The sequence below is a fragment of the Takifugu flavidus genome, chromosome 5 (genome assembly GCF_003711565.1).
Source record: "Takifugu flavidus isolate HTHZ2018 chromosome 5, ASM371156v2, whole genome shotgun sequence".
NCBI lineage: Eukaryota > Metazoa > Chordata > Actinopteri > Tetraodontiformes > Tetraodontidae > Takifugu > Takifugu flavidus.
The window spans coordinates 16,934,541-16,947,286 of NC_079524.1; the positions used below are offsets into that span (position 1 = coordinate 16,934,541).

A 12,746-nucleotide genomic window follows, 5' to 3' on the forward strand; every position below is an offset into this window, starting at 1 on the left:
ACATTTAAAAAAGGGTATCTTTTAAATTTAAAATAAGGTAGATTAGCCACCTTCACAGTCAGCACAAGATTAAAGATTAAGATTAAAATCTGCCTCTCGGAGTTGTATGGTGTTTAAATCCACACGTGTTGGGTAGAAAAGAACACAGCAACGCAATCGTGACGTTTTTTTATTGAAACAGTTTACTGATAAATGACCAATGGCTGTCATGAAACTTGTTTAATCTCAAAAAATCATGGGCTAAAAAGTCATACATTGTACTTAACACTGAATAGCAAGAGGACCCATGCTTCAGAGCAGACAATTCACAAAGAAATCAGGCAAAGTGCCGTTTGATTTCAATAAAAAATAGTCAATCTTTTCCCCCACTCCAACCAGCATTACATGGCGCAGGTTTGTTCTTTTTCTTTTAATATAAAAACGCTTAATAGTGATTGTGAAACACGTGAATTAATTTACAAAACATAATAATTATTATTATCATTACATTAATCACAACAACAAACAATAATAATAACAATTAAATTGGAAAACAAACCAAAAGGAAGGAGCTCGGTCGCTTGGGTCGTATCCAGGCCCACGTTTACATCTACCCGACGCACACACTGACACACAAACACAGTATCAGGTCGTTGAGGAGCTCTCATTGCCATGTACAGTGTTATGGGCACAAAGACGACACACACTTCAACCCTTCATGCACCTGTGCAGGATCGTTCTCAGCCATCAATCCAAGGGGGGAAAACACGAGTGGTCCTCAGAAAGTGCCCTGCTCTGCCGGCCGCGCCCTCAAAAAAACGACCCCTCGAAGTGGAGGGCGGCCTCAGCATTTGGAGGATGGGAAAAACCTTCCAGGTGACAGGAACTTGTATCCGTTGCCAGCAGGTAGACACATAGAGCGAGCCCCGGGGCTGCTGCTTGTGGAAATAGTCGGTGATGGGGCCACCTTTGAGCGGTGGTGTCCGTTGGGGGAGTTCTTGCTAGCGCTATCGAGCGTCTGCTTCCCCAGCTCCCGCAGCTCCAGGCTGTCCTGGGTCTCGCTAGGGGAGCAATGGCGCGGGGAAAGGTTCAGAAGGCTGAGGACGTCTCTACTGGCCGAGGCGAGCGGTCCGGGGGCGCCGTGTTTAGCCCTGACGGGACCTTGGTGCTGATGTTGCTGAGCCGCAGCGTTCGACCAGAAGGTCTTCAGGTTGTGGATGGCTTGGACCTTCTCATCGATCACTCCTCTTCTTAGCCTGTCGAGGTCTGGGGCGTCGGCTGACGTAGAACAGGTGGAACCAGTGGAGGAGTAGGACAGCGCGGGGGAAGGGGCGCTGCCGGCTGGTGACTGGTGACCAGAACTGGGAGACACGTTAGATGGGGAGCGAGAAATGTGGCCACTGTATGGGGAGCTGGGGTACTTTAATTTGAACTGTGCGTGGCTGTCCAGAGAGGGAGAAGAATGGCCGCCTTCCTTTTGGGAAGACTCGGAGGCTGCGGGGCTGTTGTATCCAGAGCTCACCTTCTGCAGGGAGGAAGAACGGGAGGGAGGTTTAGGCCTTGGGGAAGACTGAGCTCGGCCGCTGGAACTGCTGTTGGGACGGCTGAATGCGCTGGTTTCTGAGGAACGGAAGGCGCTGCTCCGGGCTGAGGCCCCTCCGGCGGGCCCACCCTCCGGACCGGCCCGCTGAAGACTCCCCACTGCGCGCAAATGGCTCTGAGTCTCTTCCAGGATCTTCTGAGCGAGCTCTTGGGGATCCAGGGGAACGTTTTTTTCCTCCTGAGACTTGACCGTGCTGTCCGTCTCTGTGCTAGACTGGTCCGACTCCCCCGCGTCGGCGCCGCTCGCCTTGCCCGCGTTCTGGAACGACGAGTTCGGACTGGGCGCCAGGGACGCTTTGACGGGGGACGTCGGGGTGCTAACGCTGCCCCTGGATGACACGGATACAGAATAGCCTCTTCCTGATCCGGCGCTGGACCCGCCTACCATCCCGCGGCCTGTGCGGTGGCGTTGGCCGTGGCCCGGTGGTAGAGGCAGAGAGTCACAGTGGCTTCCCAGCGGCTCGCTGCTGATGATGGAAAAGCCTTCATATTCCTCATCGTCCCCCCGGGTCCCCGCCGCCGCCGCGGCCGCCCCGTGAGGGGAGGAGCGACTGCGGGGGACGTGGGAGTGTTTGTGGACAGCGTAGTGGGCCGCAGCCCCGCTGCGTTGCCGGTGACCGAGGAAGTCGCAGTCCGACTTGGAGACGAAGCTCATGGTGGAGGCCACGGAGCTGAGGCTGTAAACGGAGATGGCATCAGAGGCCTGATTGTCCAGGCAAGGAGGAGAGAAGGGGAGGCTGGAGTATCCCATGGGCAGGGGGTTGGACACAGACTGGGCCGAAGCAAGGGACTCAAGGGAAGACGAGCTGTCCAAGCTGAGACGCTTGGGAAGCTCCGTAGAGTCTGGAAAAAAGACATTTATAGACGTTAACGTAGAGCCACCCAGCTCACCCCACCGACCAAGAAACCTGCTCTATATGGGTCACGGAGCTCTGAATCGTTAGAGAGTGGGACGACATAAATATTGTAGGGGGAGAAGGAAGCTCAGTTACCAAACAGTGCCAGCAGAGACTGGAGAGCAAAGTGCAGGGTGCGGCGGTTGGCTAGCTTGCCCGTTTTCAGCACCACTTCCTCTTGGCCGACCTCACACAGGTCAAATCCTGCATGGAGGATGACAGGCACGGTTGAGACACATCCACACGCCCGGAAGGTCAGAAACTGCGCGAGGCTGCGTCCGCTAGCATGCGCGGTTCTCACCCAGAGCAGCCAGGAACTCGTGGCATCCCGGCAGTCTCCACAGCTGCACGCTGATGGACACCTGGATGGGCAGCAGAGAGAAGTCCTGCTCCTTCTCTCCTGTCTGCAGCTGCACTAGAACCTGGTGGAGCTGCGGATGAAAACGGCAGCAACCATTAAGGGATGCGATTAATGGACGCGCCCTGCAAAACAAACGAAGCCTCGCCACCACATCCACCACAGGGAAACGTCAACCGCGTCTTATTGCGTAACCCGCGTGGGCGGATTTGGCGACAGAACCTTCGTAGTTAAGCTGAGCCGAGCTTTGCCCGTGCCTGCGAGCACACTTGGCCATTTTGTTATGGGATTACTTGGGTTGGAACAGAGACACCTTTGTCAAGGTGGCGTAACGGCGGAGGATATAGAGGCCTGCGTCATCTCCTTTACTTTTCAGGAGCGTGAGAACTCCAGCTAACCTCTCATGAACCAGGGTTGCTAATGCTGAAATCATGCGCTAGCTCTAGCATACAGCGAGCACCCGGGTTATTACAGCTAAACATGCACTAATTAGACAACACTTCAATTTCCATGCAGGTTGTACGGGAAGAGAAGATGGTTTGGGGACAGAAGCAGGGGGGTGAAGGCGCACTTACCATGGCCACCATATTTTTAACAGCCTTCAGAGTGCACGTTTGCGCAAGGGGGAAAGAGAAAAGGCTTTTTATTACATGCACTCGGACCAGTCGGACAGAATAACAGGGTTCCGATTAACTCAGAGGAGGAGGACAACCATAAATTAGCTGCGTTTTAGGCGGAGTGACATCATTTTAGCTTTAAATGAAAACACAGCTGTCACTCAGCATTTCTAGCCTCTTACAGGGAGCATGTGGCAGCCACGTGGTCCCCATAAACAGGGATAAGCTCCGCGGCATAAGACGAATTCTGATCCGTCGCAAGCTCGTACAAGACTCAGATCGGGCTCAAAGCTCCGGAGGGCTGCTCGTTAGCAGCAGCATTTTAAAGGCCCGATAAGCTGCAGGTTGAGCTGCCAGCGCACGAGTTCGTAATCAGCCTTGACGCTACGCAAGAAGGAAATAGCATAGCTTGAGAGCATTCTGATGTTCTGAGCCCGGGAGCACAGAGGCGTCCACTGAGATCTTAATTAGCTATAATGGTTCATTCCTCTCTCCTTAAATTGCAAACCTACCCGGTTGATCAGCTGCTCGCCTGCTTCTGAAGCGGTGATGAGCTTGCAGAGCGCTTGGAGAGCCGGCGGCGGCAGACCTGAGCGGCGGGACCAAACGGGACTGGTTGGTTATTCACGCACCAGGGACATTCTCACGGTAGCCCCCGTTTCACTCACCCAGTAGTGACTGCAGGGTGGTGCTGCACTGCTGCAGCCTGTCTCCCAGGTCCGCAGTGGGAAAGAAGACGGCGGCGGGGATGCCCGGGCCCACCGAGTCCAGCGGAAGCCCACGGCCGTCAGCAGGGCCTGCCACCCGGGGACGCCACCCACCTTGTTCTCCACGCTTTGCTGCGACGTGTACATGGAATTGCGTTGGCCGTTCTGGATCCTCTGCAGAGACTTCTCCACCTGCACACAGCAGCAGCAGCAGAGCTCAGCGGGACCGTCGGGGCCTCGTCGACCCGCTCGCCGGTGCCTCGCGCCTCACCAGGTGGAGTAAAACTCGCAGGGCGTCGCGCGCTCGGTCCGGATACTGAAGGATTTCTGCCAAGGCCTGGCCGATGAGGGACGAGGGACTGTTGAGCTTCACGTCGTTACCGATCAGCATGTACCCTGGAGAAGGAGAACGCCCAAAAGGTCAGTGGGAGTTGGACCCATTTATCTGGCGCTGTTACGCAATAGGACGGGCGGCCGTTCTGACCTGCCCAGTTGGAAGGGTGCGAGTACTGCTTGCTGCTCTGGACCGTCTTCATGGCGTCCGCCAGAGCCGCGCTGGCCTTGGTGCCGTTGAGCAGGGCGGTGTAGAAGGCGTGGACGAAGACTTTGGAGGCTGCGACGGGCACCGGCCACAAGGACACCAGCGCGCACTGGGCGCCGGCAGCGAGGAAGGCTCGGGTCAACCCCACCACACCGTCGGCGGTCACTTTGCTGCTGGACTCCTGGTACGACCTGCAGCCATGACAACCGTGATGTAGCGCAGCCGTCGGGGGGTTAGCATGAAGCGCAGAGGGAGAAATGGGTGCGATGGGTCCGGGAGACGACTCGCCAACTCACCCCAGTACCACCAGCTTGAGCGGCAGCCTCAGGTCCAGTATGTCGGCAGCCGTGAGCAGGAACTCTTGGAGGGGGGGGCTGTCGCAGATGCTCTCCACGTCACTGCCGTCATCCTGCATCAGCAGAGCCTCCGGGATGGTGAAGCCGCTCCCGGCGGAGCCTTTCCGGCCCCGGCCGCTGCCGCCTCGCTTCCCGCCCGCGCCCCTCCCCAACGTCCCCATGCTAGCGCTCGCGCCGCCGGGCACGCCCTCGGGGTTCGGGGTGAGCACCAGAGCCGCCAATTTCCAGGAAATGTGCGTGGCAAAGTGGGCGCACTCGGCCTGCGTGAGCGCGCTCATTACCCTTTCCTTGGTGGCGGCCGGGCCGGTGAGGGGCTGGCAGCCCAGCAGTTCGGCCACCATCTGGGCCTCCTCCTCCGCGGAGCACATGGGCCCCCACAGCCAGCGGTCCATCACGGGGGAGGGCAGCCTGGGGTTCCCCACCACCGCCGCCATGGAGACGCCGCCACAGGAAGCAGGTCCGGGGCGCCGCGAGTGAGCCTGAGAGCATCACAGCAGCGGTTACATCACAGTTCCATGCAACTACAGTCGGGTTCAATGATGATAACTCTAACACAAACTAGCTTAGATGTTCCACAGACTTTTTTTTGGTCATTAAAAAGGGGCAAAGACCTTCGCGTTTGATCCAAGGCCCTGGATGGAGGGCACCGCAATGAGGCTGAAGCGCTCATACAGGTACTCGTTGGAAGAGCTTCCTTTCAGCAAGGCGAAGGGGATGAGGTACAGCTCCCCCTCCAGCACCATCACCAGCTGCCTGTGTCTGCCCACGGGCCCGTTGGAGTGCATCAGGCCCTGTCAGACAGGAGGGATGTAACCCAAACATGCCAACGAGGGTCAGAGCATCGCGCTGAAAGGTAGTACTCACCCCCTCCATGGGTGCGATCAGCAAATCATAGAGCGCGCGGAGGGGAGGCTTGGCGAGGTTGCTGGAGCGGCGAGGCAGGGAAGAGTTCCCCTCTTTGGCAGGTGACATGGTGTTGCTGAAGAGACTGGTCATACTCTGGCAGCTCCTGCAGGTTTGGATTACACACATCATCATAGGTTTGTTTCTAAGCATTCACACCTGCACAGTCAGTGTTCAGTGGGTTCATCCCCATGAATGAGTCCGAGCAAACTAAAGAAAAAATGGGGCTGAGACGCAACGTTCACTCGACCGATGCACCGACTCCTCGCTAGATGGCGGTGTTGAGCTTCGGACCCTCGCATTTGGGAGGAATCCGAAGCTGAACCAACAGGCTTTAATCATTAATGCTCCTCCTATCTTTGACAACTACTTGAACTCTAATTAAAGCTCCGAGCTTCCAGTTGACATAAGGCGAGCCGGGCCCATTACGAGGGGCGCGCCGCGTGTGTGTTGGCCCGTGTTGGCAGTGACAGACGACGCGCTGAGAGCTGCTAACGACGGCCTTGGGGTGAAGACGCCTGTGGAGGTATCTGCACACAGGAGGCTGAGCTTTATGGCCACGCGTGTCACGAAATTCCATCTGCTCCCTGAGTTTCCTCCAGCTCCTCGGCAAACAGACATTCATCACGGCAGCCCCGGGCCCCTGGATATCCTCCCTGCATCAGTCCCCCCCCCCCAGGGCCTTGGCAGGAGCCTCCACGGGAGGGCAAACAATTGTTTGTTGGCCTGACAAGGAGGTACGAGCTCAAAGAGGGTACGAGTCAAGTGGGGAGCAGAGCCCGAGGCTGTTGCTGGAATGCTTTTAAATAAATATTCCGTTTTGTGTCGGAATCGCCGTGGATACGAGCACATTAGTCCTACTGTAGTCGATGATTCCAGCGGGGATTAGACATGATGAGGCTTTAATATCGCCACCTTCCTCCTCTAATCCTGCCAAGCTTGATAATGAAGCGCAGATGTGGGTGTAAAAACGGGGGAATGGATGATGGAGACGTCCCATCGCCGCGCGCTGCTCTGTAAAGGGCTCGTCCGCCCCGACGCCGCTCGCGCCGGCGCGCGCACACGTGCACAGCGAAGCTGATTCTCATTGACTCCAACAATGAAATGAACGATTGGCTCCTTAACCTTACACCATCAGCGGCACGATCTCGCGGGTGAAGCTCGCCCGACGGGTTAAGATTGAGCGGCTTTGTGATGTGGAAGCCTGAAAGAATGGGAGGATTATTACTGGCAGCCCATTAAAGGGGCTTAACGAGCACCCAGACTCAATTAAAGATGGAATTACCATCTCATCAAAGAGCAGCTCAAGTGTGGACGAAGACAAGGAATATGACCCCTGCACACACACACACACACACACACACACACACACACACACACACACCCTCTCCGTATATGTTACTATAGCGATCAGTGTACACACATAAAGAGACGGACGGAGCTGCTGGCACAAGTGTCCACAAAGAAAAATCCATAAAGTAAACACAAACAGGGGCGACACCTTAAATACACACTGCTACACGGCTAACACAAACACACACACACACGCACACACACACGTGCGCAGAGGCAGCAGTTGATAGGGGCTTTAGCTCTCCTCCGTCTGCTGAATAAAGAGGATCCGCGTGCTGGTGAAACAATGGAAGGAAGACTTCTTTCCCACACCAGCACCAGCAGCAGCAGAACCTCCGACCCAGGTAGTTCTGAGTGTGAGTGTGTGTGTGGGGGGGGGGGTGCTACCTGTTGAAGAGGTTGTTTCGGGACACCATGCGCAGGAAGCCAGTTGGATCGGTGACCGAGTTGAGCTTGTTGTTGAGCTCTTCGAATTGCTGGTCCAGCAGATCCCCCGCCTCGCTCTCGGTCTCGCTGCTCGACCCCCCCCTGGCAGACAGACAGGCGGACAGACAGAATTTAAAGGCACATTGTTCCTCTGCAGATGAATCAGGCGCACATCCCTATGCTGTCAGAAACACTACACACACACACACACTTGGCCTCATTTCCCAGGCTTGGTCCAACACCCCGACTTAAATCCTTTCATTCCAGTGCCTGTGTTACTGATCCAGTCTGCAGGGAGCCCACCAGCACCCCCCCCCCCCCTTCCCAGCTACTGGGCCTGGACCTCTCATCTGACGTATCTGATCTACGTAACGCTTGTGTCAGCGTCTCCCACTCCAGCAGAAGCTGCCGCAGCAGATTCGCCCTCCTGAGGCGCCCTGCTCATGAGGCACCACAGCAGAGGTTTGTTATGCTCTTCCCGGGACTCTCCCACGGCCCACTCCCCCCCATCAGGTCTGTTTTACAGTAGCTGATTCACCTCTATTAAAGGCAGGTCTTTGGACTCCGCCCACCCAGACAATATGCAAATTCCACACGGACGTGGGGTGGGGGGGGGGGCTTTTGCCGCGAGGCGACATGGCTAACCGCTGCACCGCCGCGGCAAACATAGAAGAATAAATATTTACAATGGCCGTAACGCGCAGCAGGAGTAATCTGCCGTGTCTGAAGGGTGTTTTTTTATTTCCTGGCACATGTCACCTCACAGCAAACTCCTTAATGCACACATCTGTTCCGCCCCCCCACCCCCACCCCCACCCCCCTCGTGGATGGCAGCCTGTCAACACCGTCAGGATTTATAGCCAGAGGAGAAAAGAAAGTCTTATTCAAACGCGTCCCCCTTCACTGTGTCGGCGCCGGTGGAGAATCCTCTCATTTTTCTTGTGTCGTGTGTGTGTGTGTGTGTGTGTGTGTGTGTGTGAATACAATAATCAGATCCCCTCAAATTTTGGGATGATTAGCAGCTCCACTCAACAATAATCAGGAGCAAAAGGATCAGCCAATCGTTTAAAAACTGCATTTTCAAGGCAGCGAAGCCAAAAAGGAACCTCGCCGGTGACGTCACCACCAGCCACGGTTATTACGTTACCGGCGAACTGTTATTACCAGTTATTACATTATTTATTTCCAAATGAACCGGTGCCAGCTGGGAACATCTCACCTGCTGTAATAGGAATCGACTCCCAGAGCTTCCCGAGCGCTGAAGATGTGCTGCTCTAGCGAGGAGCTGCTCATGGGCCCGCCGCCGCCGCCGCCCCCGCCGCCATCCTGGAACTCTGAGCCGCTGTCCGCCACGCCCTCGCCCAGGTACACCTCATGGAACTTCAGGATGCCTGTGGGTGGACGGAGAGACGGCGTCAACAACTCCGCGTCGTTGCTAAAGGAGACGTCGGGAGGGAGGACTGAAAACGAGCCGCCGGTCGCGCCGCTTCTCCTCATGCGGGGACTCGCTTGGCCGCCGCGCGCGGGAACGTCGGGGGGGTTGAGTGAGGGGGCGGGGCCGCGGCCGCCCCGTCAGATGAATAAAACACATCCCTTCAATAGGAGACGGGCGCGGGCTGCCTGAGCCATCTGCTGCTGCCCTCCATCAGTTGGCAACATCAGTGGAGGGGTGGAGCGCAGCGCGCACGTGTGCGTGCACGTGTGTGTGTGTGTGTGTGTGTGAACGTGTGTGTGTGTGTCTCTGGGAATATGACTGATGTCTCTCTGCATCTGGATCAATATCGCCCATGGGGGGGGGGATCACGGTCGTTATTAATAATTCCATCAGTCCTGTCGCTCTTTTCCGGGCTTCCCGTTAAACTTTAGAGCAACAACAAGTGTTTGGCTGCTCCGGTGTTCAGCGGCCGCCGTTCCGAACCCCAACGCCGACAGAACCAAGATACAAAAAAAAGCTTTGTTTCATGTCAACTTAGCCGCATCTGCTTCCACGATTACCACTAAGCTAATGAGGCTAATGGAGCCCAACAGTGAGCTCTGTCTCGGACGCTTCCTGTTTGGGAATGGGAAAACTCTGGCCGCAGTTCCAAGGTGTAAAGAAAGCGGAGCGTACCTGCGCCAGGAGCCAGCAGCCAGCTGTACAGATATCCAGCAGCCATGGAGAAGTAGAGCACCAGAGCCCTCTGGCTGTTGACGCTCTCTAGAATATGCTCCACCGTCACTGGGGCGTAGGGGTCCGAGTCCTGCTGGCCCGTCTGCCTCTCCACCAGCAGGTCCGCGAAGGCCCGTGTCCGCCCCCGCTCTGCCACAGCCAGCGCCTCGTCGTGATGTCCTGTGGTGAGCAGAGGTCATGAGGAGCGTCCTTGTCTGTCACCAGAAAACTGCGAGGACCAGGAGGTGCGGCGGGCCTACCGAGGCTGACCAGGACCCGCTGGAGCGCTTGGTAGCAGGAGGTTTGCAGGTCGAACAGGGAGAGCTTGTAGTCTGTGCTGTGCTGCGCTTCGTGGCGGATGGTCTCAAAGAGAGCGGACGCTCGGTACAGCTGCAGGAGAAACAAACGCAGATTTTAGTCAGGCCTCAATGATAACGGCCACTAGATGGCAGCAGCTCAGCAGCATCTCAGTAGATGGTCCACAACATCAGCCAGCAACACCAGTAAAGCTCCTTTAGGGAGGGAGGGCGGCCAGAAACTACAGCAGAACCATACTGGACTTCCCTTTTTAGTGACATTACAATGAAAGACGACACAGCGTCCATCCAGCGGAGCCATTTGGGGCGCTGAATCACAGCAGCATTTATTGATTCCTGCTGTGGGATGACTGAAGCCGCCATGGAAGCTCTCTCCAGGAGTCCCGGGCCCACGCCCTCGGCTCACCCTGTTTAACCAGACCAGGCGCTGGTGCCGGGGAGGACGCCGCGTGGCCGCTGTGCTCCAACGTGCAAGTATATGCTGCAGCGTTTGCAAGGTCATGATGCTAAGCTAGGCAGCAGTCGCGTGGCGGTACCGCTGCAGCAACGCTAGCTTCCACGCGTTCTTATACCCCGACGCACTTCCTCGCCAAGATAAAAGGGGCCGGATTCCAAATGCGCCGCATCCGCAGCGACTCCCTCGGGCTGCGATGCAGGTAGAATCAACCAATTTCCTCTTTGCTGTTATCGAGCTGGAAAACCCTCTCGTGATTTAAGCAGCGCTGACACCAACACAGCTTTTATCTGAACGTCACCACGGCGCCGGAGAGGCTGATACGACATGCTTTTATATCTTATTATTTATCATTATTAGCCTCACTGGGGGAAGCGTCGTCTGATGACACGGAAGATACCACAGGTAGGGGGAAAGGGAGCTCAGACGTGTGACGTTCTGATCCAGGTCCTGCAACACGTGTTTCTGAAGCAGCTCATGAGGATCCTGGGTCGGAGGATCCTGTTACACTACGGCTGCTTCCAAACGTAAAGACGAGGACACGCACGTTTCCTCCATGCCCGTGTTTTGCCTATTTTCATATAAATGAGGTTTGAAGTGAGTCCGGGTGTTTACCAAGGACACCTCATGAATAAGGTTCCGTCTACCCTCTGAGGACCAGCGTCCTTCCGTCCAACGCTGGGAAACTGAAACGCCCAGTTTAAGATTCCAAACATGCACCGCTCACACTCGCCCAGTGGAAACCTCCCGGCATTAGAACCCTATTTTAGCTGGAACGGACTGGGAATTCCACGGCAACACCGCCTAGCTTAAATCGCACTTCCCGACTGTTGTCACGGCTAACTGCGAGCAGCCAAAGTTACTCTGGCAACGGATGATGCAGGACGGTGGGGGGGACGCAGCTCTATCTGGGTCGCACTGACGTCTGCGTGGGTGTGTGTGAGCACTGTTTTAGATATTGAAGGTAGATGGAAAACGTCCCGACAGACACGTGGCAGCTGCTGCTGTCGGCTCCCGTCTGCGGGGAAGCGCGAGCCGAGGCGTGCCGACAGGCTGTGGCGGGGGCGGCGTTGGGTCCGTGCTGCCAGGTGGGCAAAGCCCGGAACAACGTGTATTTAGTCCAAGGACCACCGAGACCACACACACACACATTTACGTCGTTTGCTGCCTGGATGACAGCGTGGAGCACATTAGCAGCACATTAGCAGCACCGCTACAGCGCTATTTTACCTGATGTTGGGCCTCCTCCAGATTCCCACTGGCCCACAGAGAAAGCCCCAGACGATGGCGGATCTTCGCCTCGTCCTCTCGCCGAGCCAGCTGCTCGGCGAGCCGCAGCCTGTCAGAGGGGGGAGGAGGTGGGGAAGAGAGAGGAGAGTCAAAATTATTCAGCGCAGGGAGCCTCTTAGGTACCTTTCAGCGTAACAGATGTAAGCTAGCGTGGTACTGATGTTCTGACAGCGAACAGGTTCGGATACTTGGCCCGAGTTGTAAGACGGAGCTCACACTGGGACTAGAACACACGTACACCTCTGCTGAAGGGGGGGGGGCACTAATGGTGGTCACTGCAGACACCTGGCGAGCAGAACAAACACACCTGCACTTTAAACATCCTACATCACCGGAGGAGGCGTTCAGGTGTCATCGGGACATGACGTGGAGTTCTATCCACTAGTTACTTAGTTACGTTCCCCGGCGTGTGTCCGTGCACGCTCACGCTCACGCTGCGTGGGCCCTTTTGCACTCTGGTCCACACCAGCTGTATATTCAGCATCCCTGAAACAGTCGTTGGCCCCGATAAGCCGCTGTGCTCAGCACGCCACAGGGGCGGAGCCTCCGCGTACGTGCTCGTTGGCAGCCTTTGAAGCCTGCCATATCCTCCCCTCTCGCCTTATCTCCCCCCCCCCTCCCCTCCGTCTGCCTGCCCTCCTCCCGTGCAGGACTGCCGTGCTCCTCTTTCTTTCCGCCTTTCCCTTCTCTGCCCCCCCCCTCTGCTCCCGCTACCTGTTTCATCTCGACTCCGGTGGCGGCGCTCCGGGAGACGCCGCACTGCTTAGGCCTCATTAGGCACCAGAGCTGGGACCAGGA

At 56.4% G+C, this 12,746-nt stretch overlaps 1 protein-coding gene across 1 annotated transcript in view; it reads right to left on the reverse strand.

Moving 5' to 3' along the window:
* Positions 1-153: 153 nt before the first annotated feature.
* Positions 154-12,746, reverse strand: part of LOC130525304 (tetratricopeptide repeat protein 28-like) — a 76,042-nt gene continuing 63,449 nt past the window's right edge. The window contains 17 exon segments of the mRNA XM_057031920.1: positions 154-2,424; positions 2,574-2,681; positions 2,779-2,908; positions 3,411-3,434; positions 3,965-4,041; positions 4,121-4,222; positions 4,225-4,351; positions 4,431-4,555; positions 4,644-4,891; positions 4,997-5,535; positions 5,668-5,847; positions 5,921-6,065; positions 7,700-7,840; positions 8,958-9,129; positions 9,849-10,067; positions 10,148-10,277; positions 11,889-11,997. Coding sequence (XP_056887900.1) covers positions 824-2,424; positions 2,574-2,681; positions 2,779-2,908; positions 3,411-3,434; positions 3,965-4,041; positions 4,121-4,222; positions 4,225-4,351; positions 4,431-4,555; positions 4,644-4,891; positions 4,997-5,535; positions 5,668-5,847; positions 5,921-6,065; positions 7,700-7,840; positions 8,958-9,129; positions 9,849-10,067; positions 10,148-10,277; positions 11,889-11,997 — 4,177 coding nt within the window. The 3' untranslated portion in view covers positions 154-823.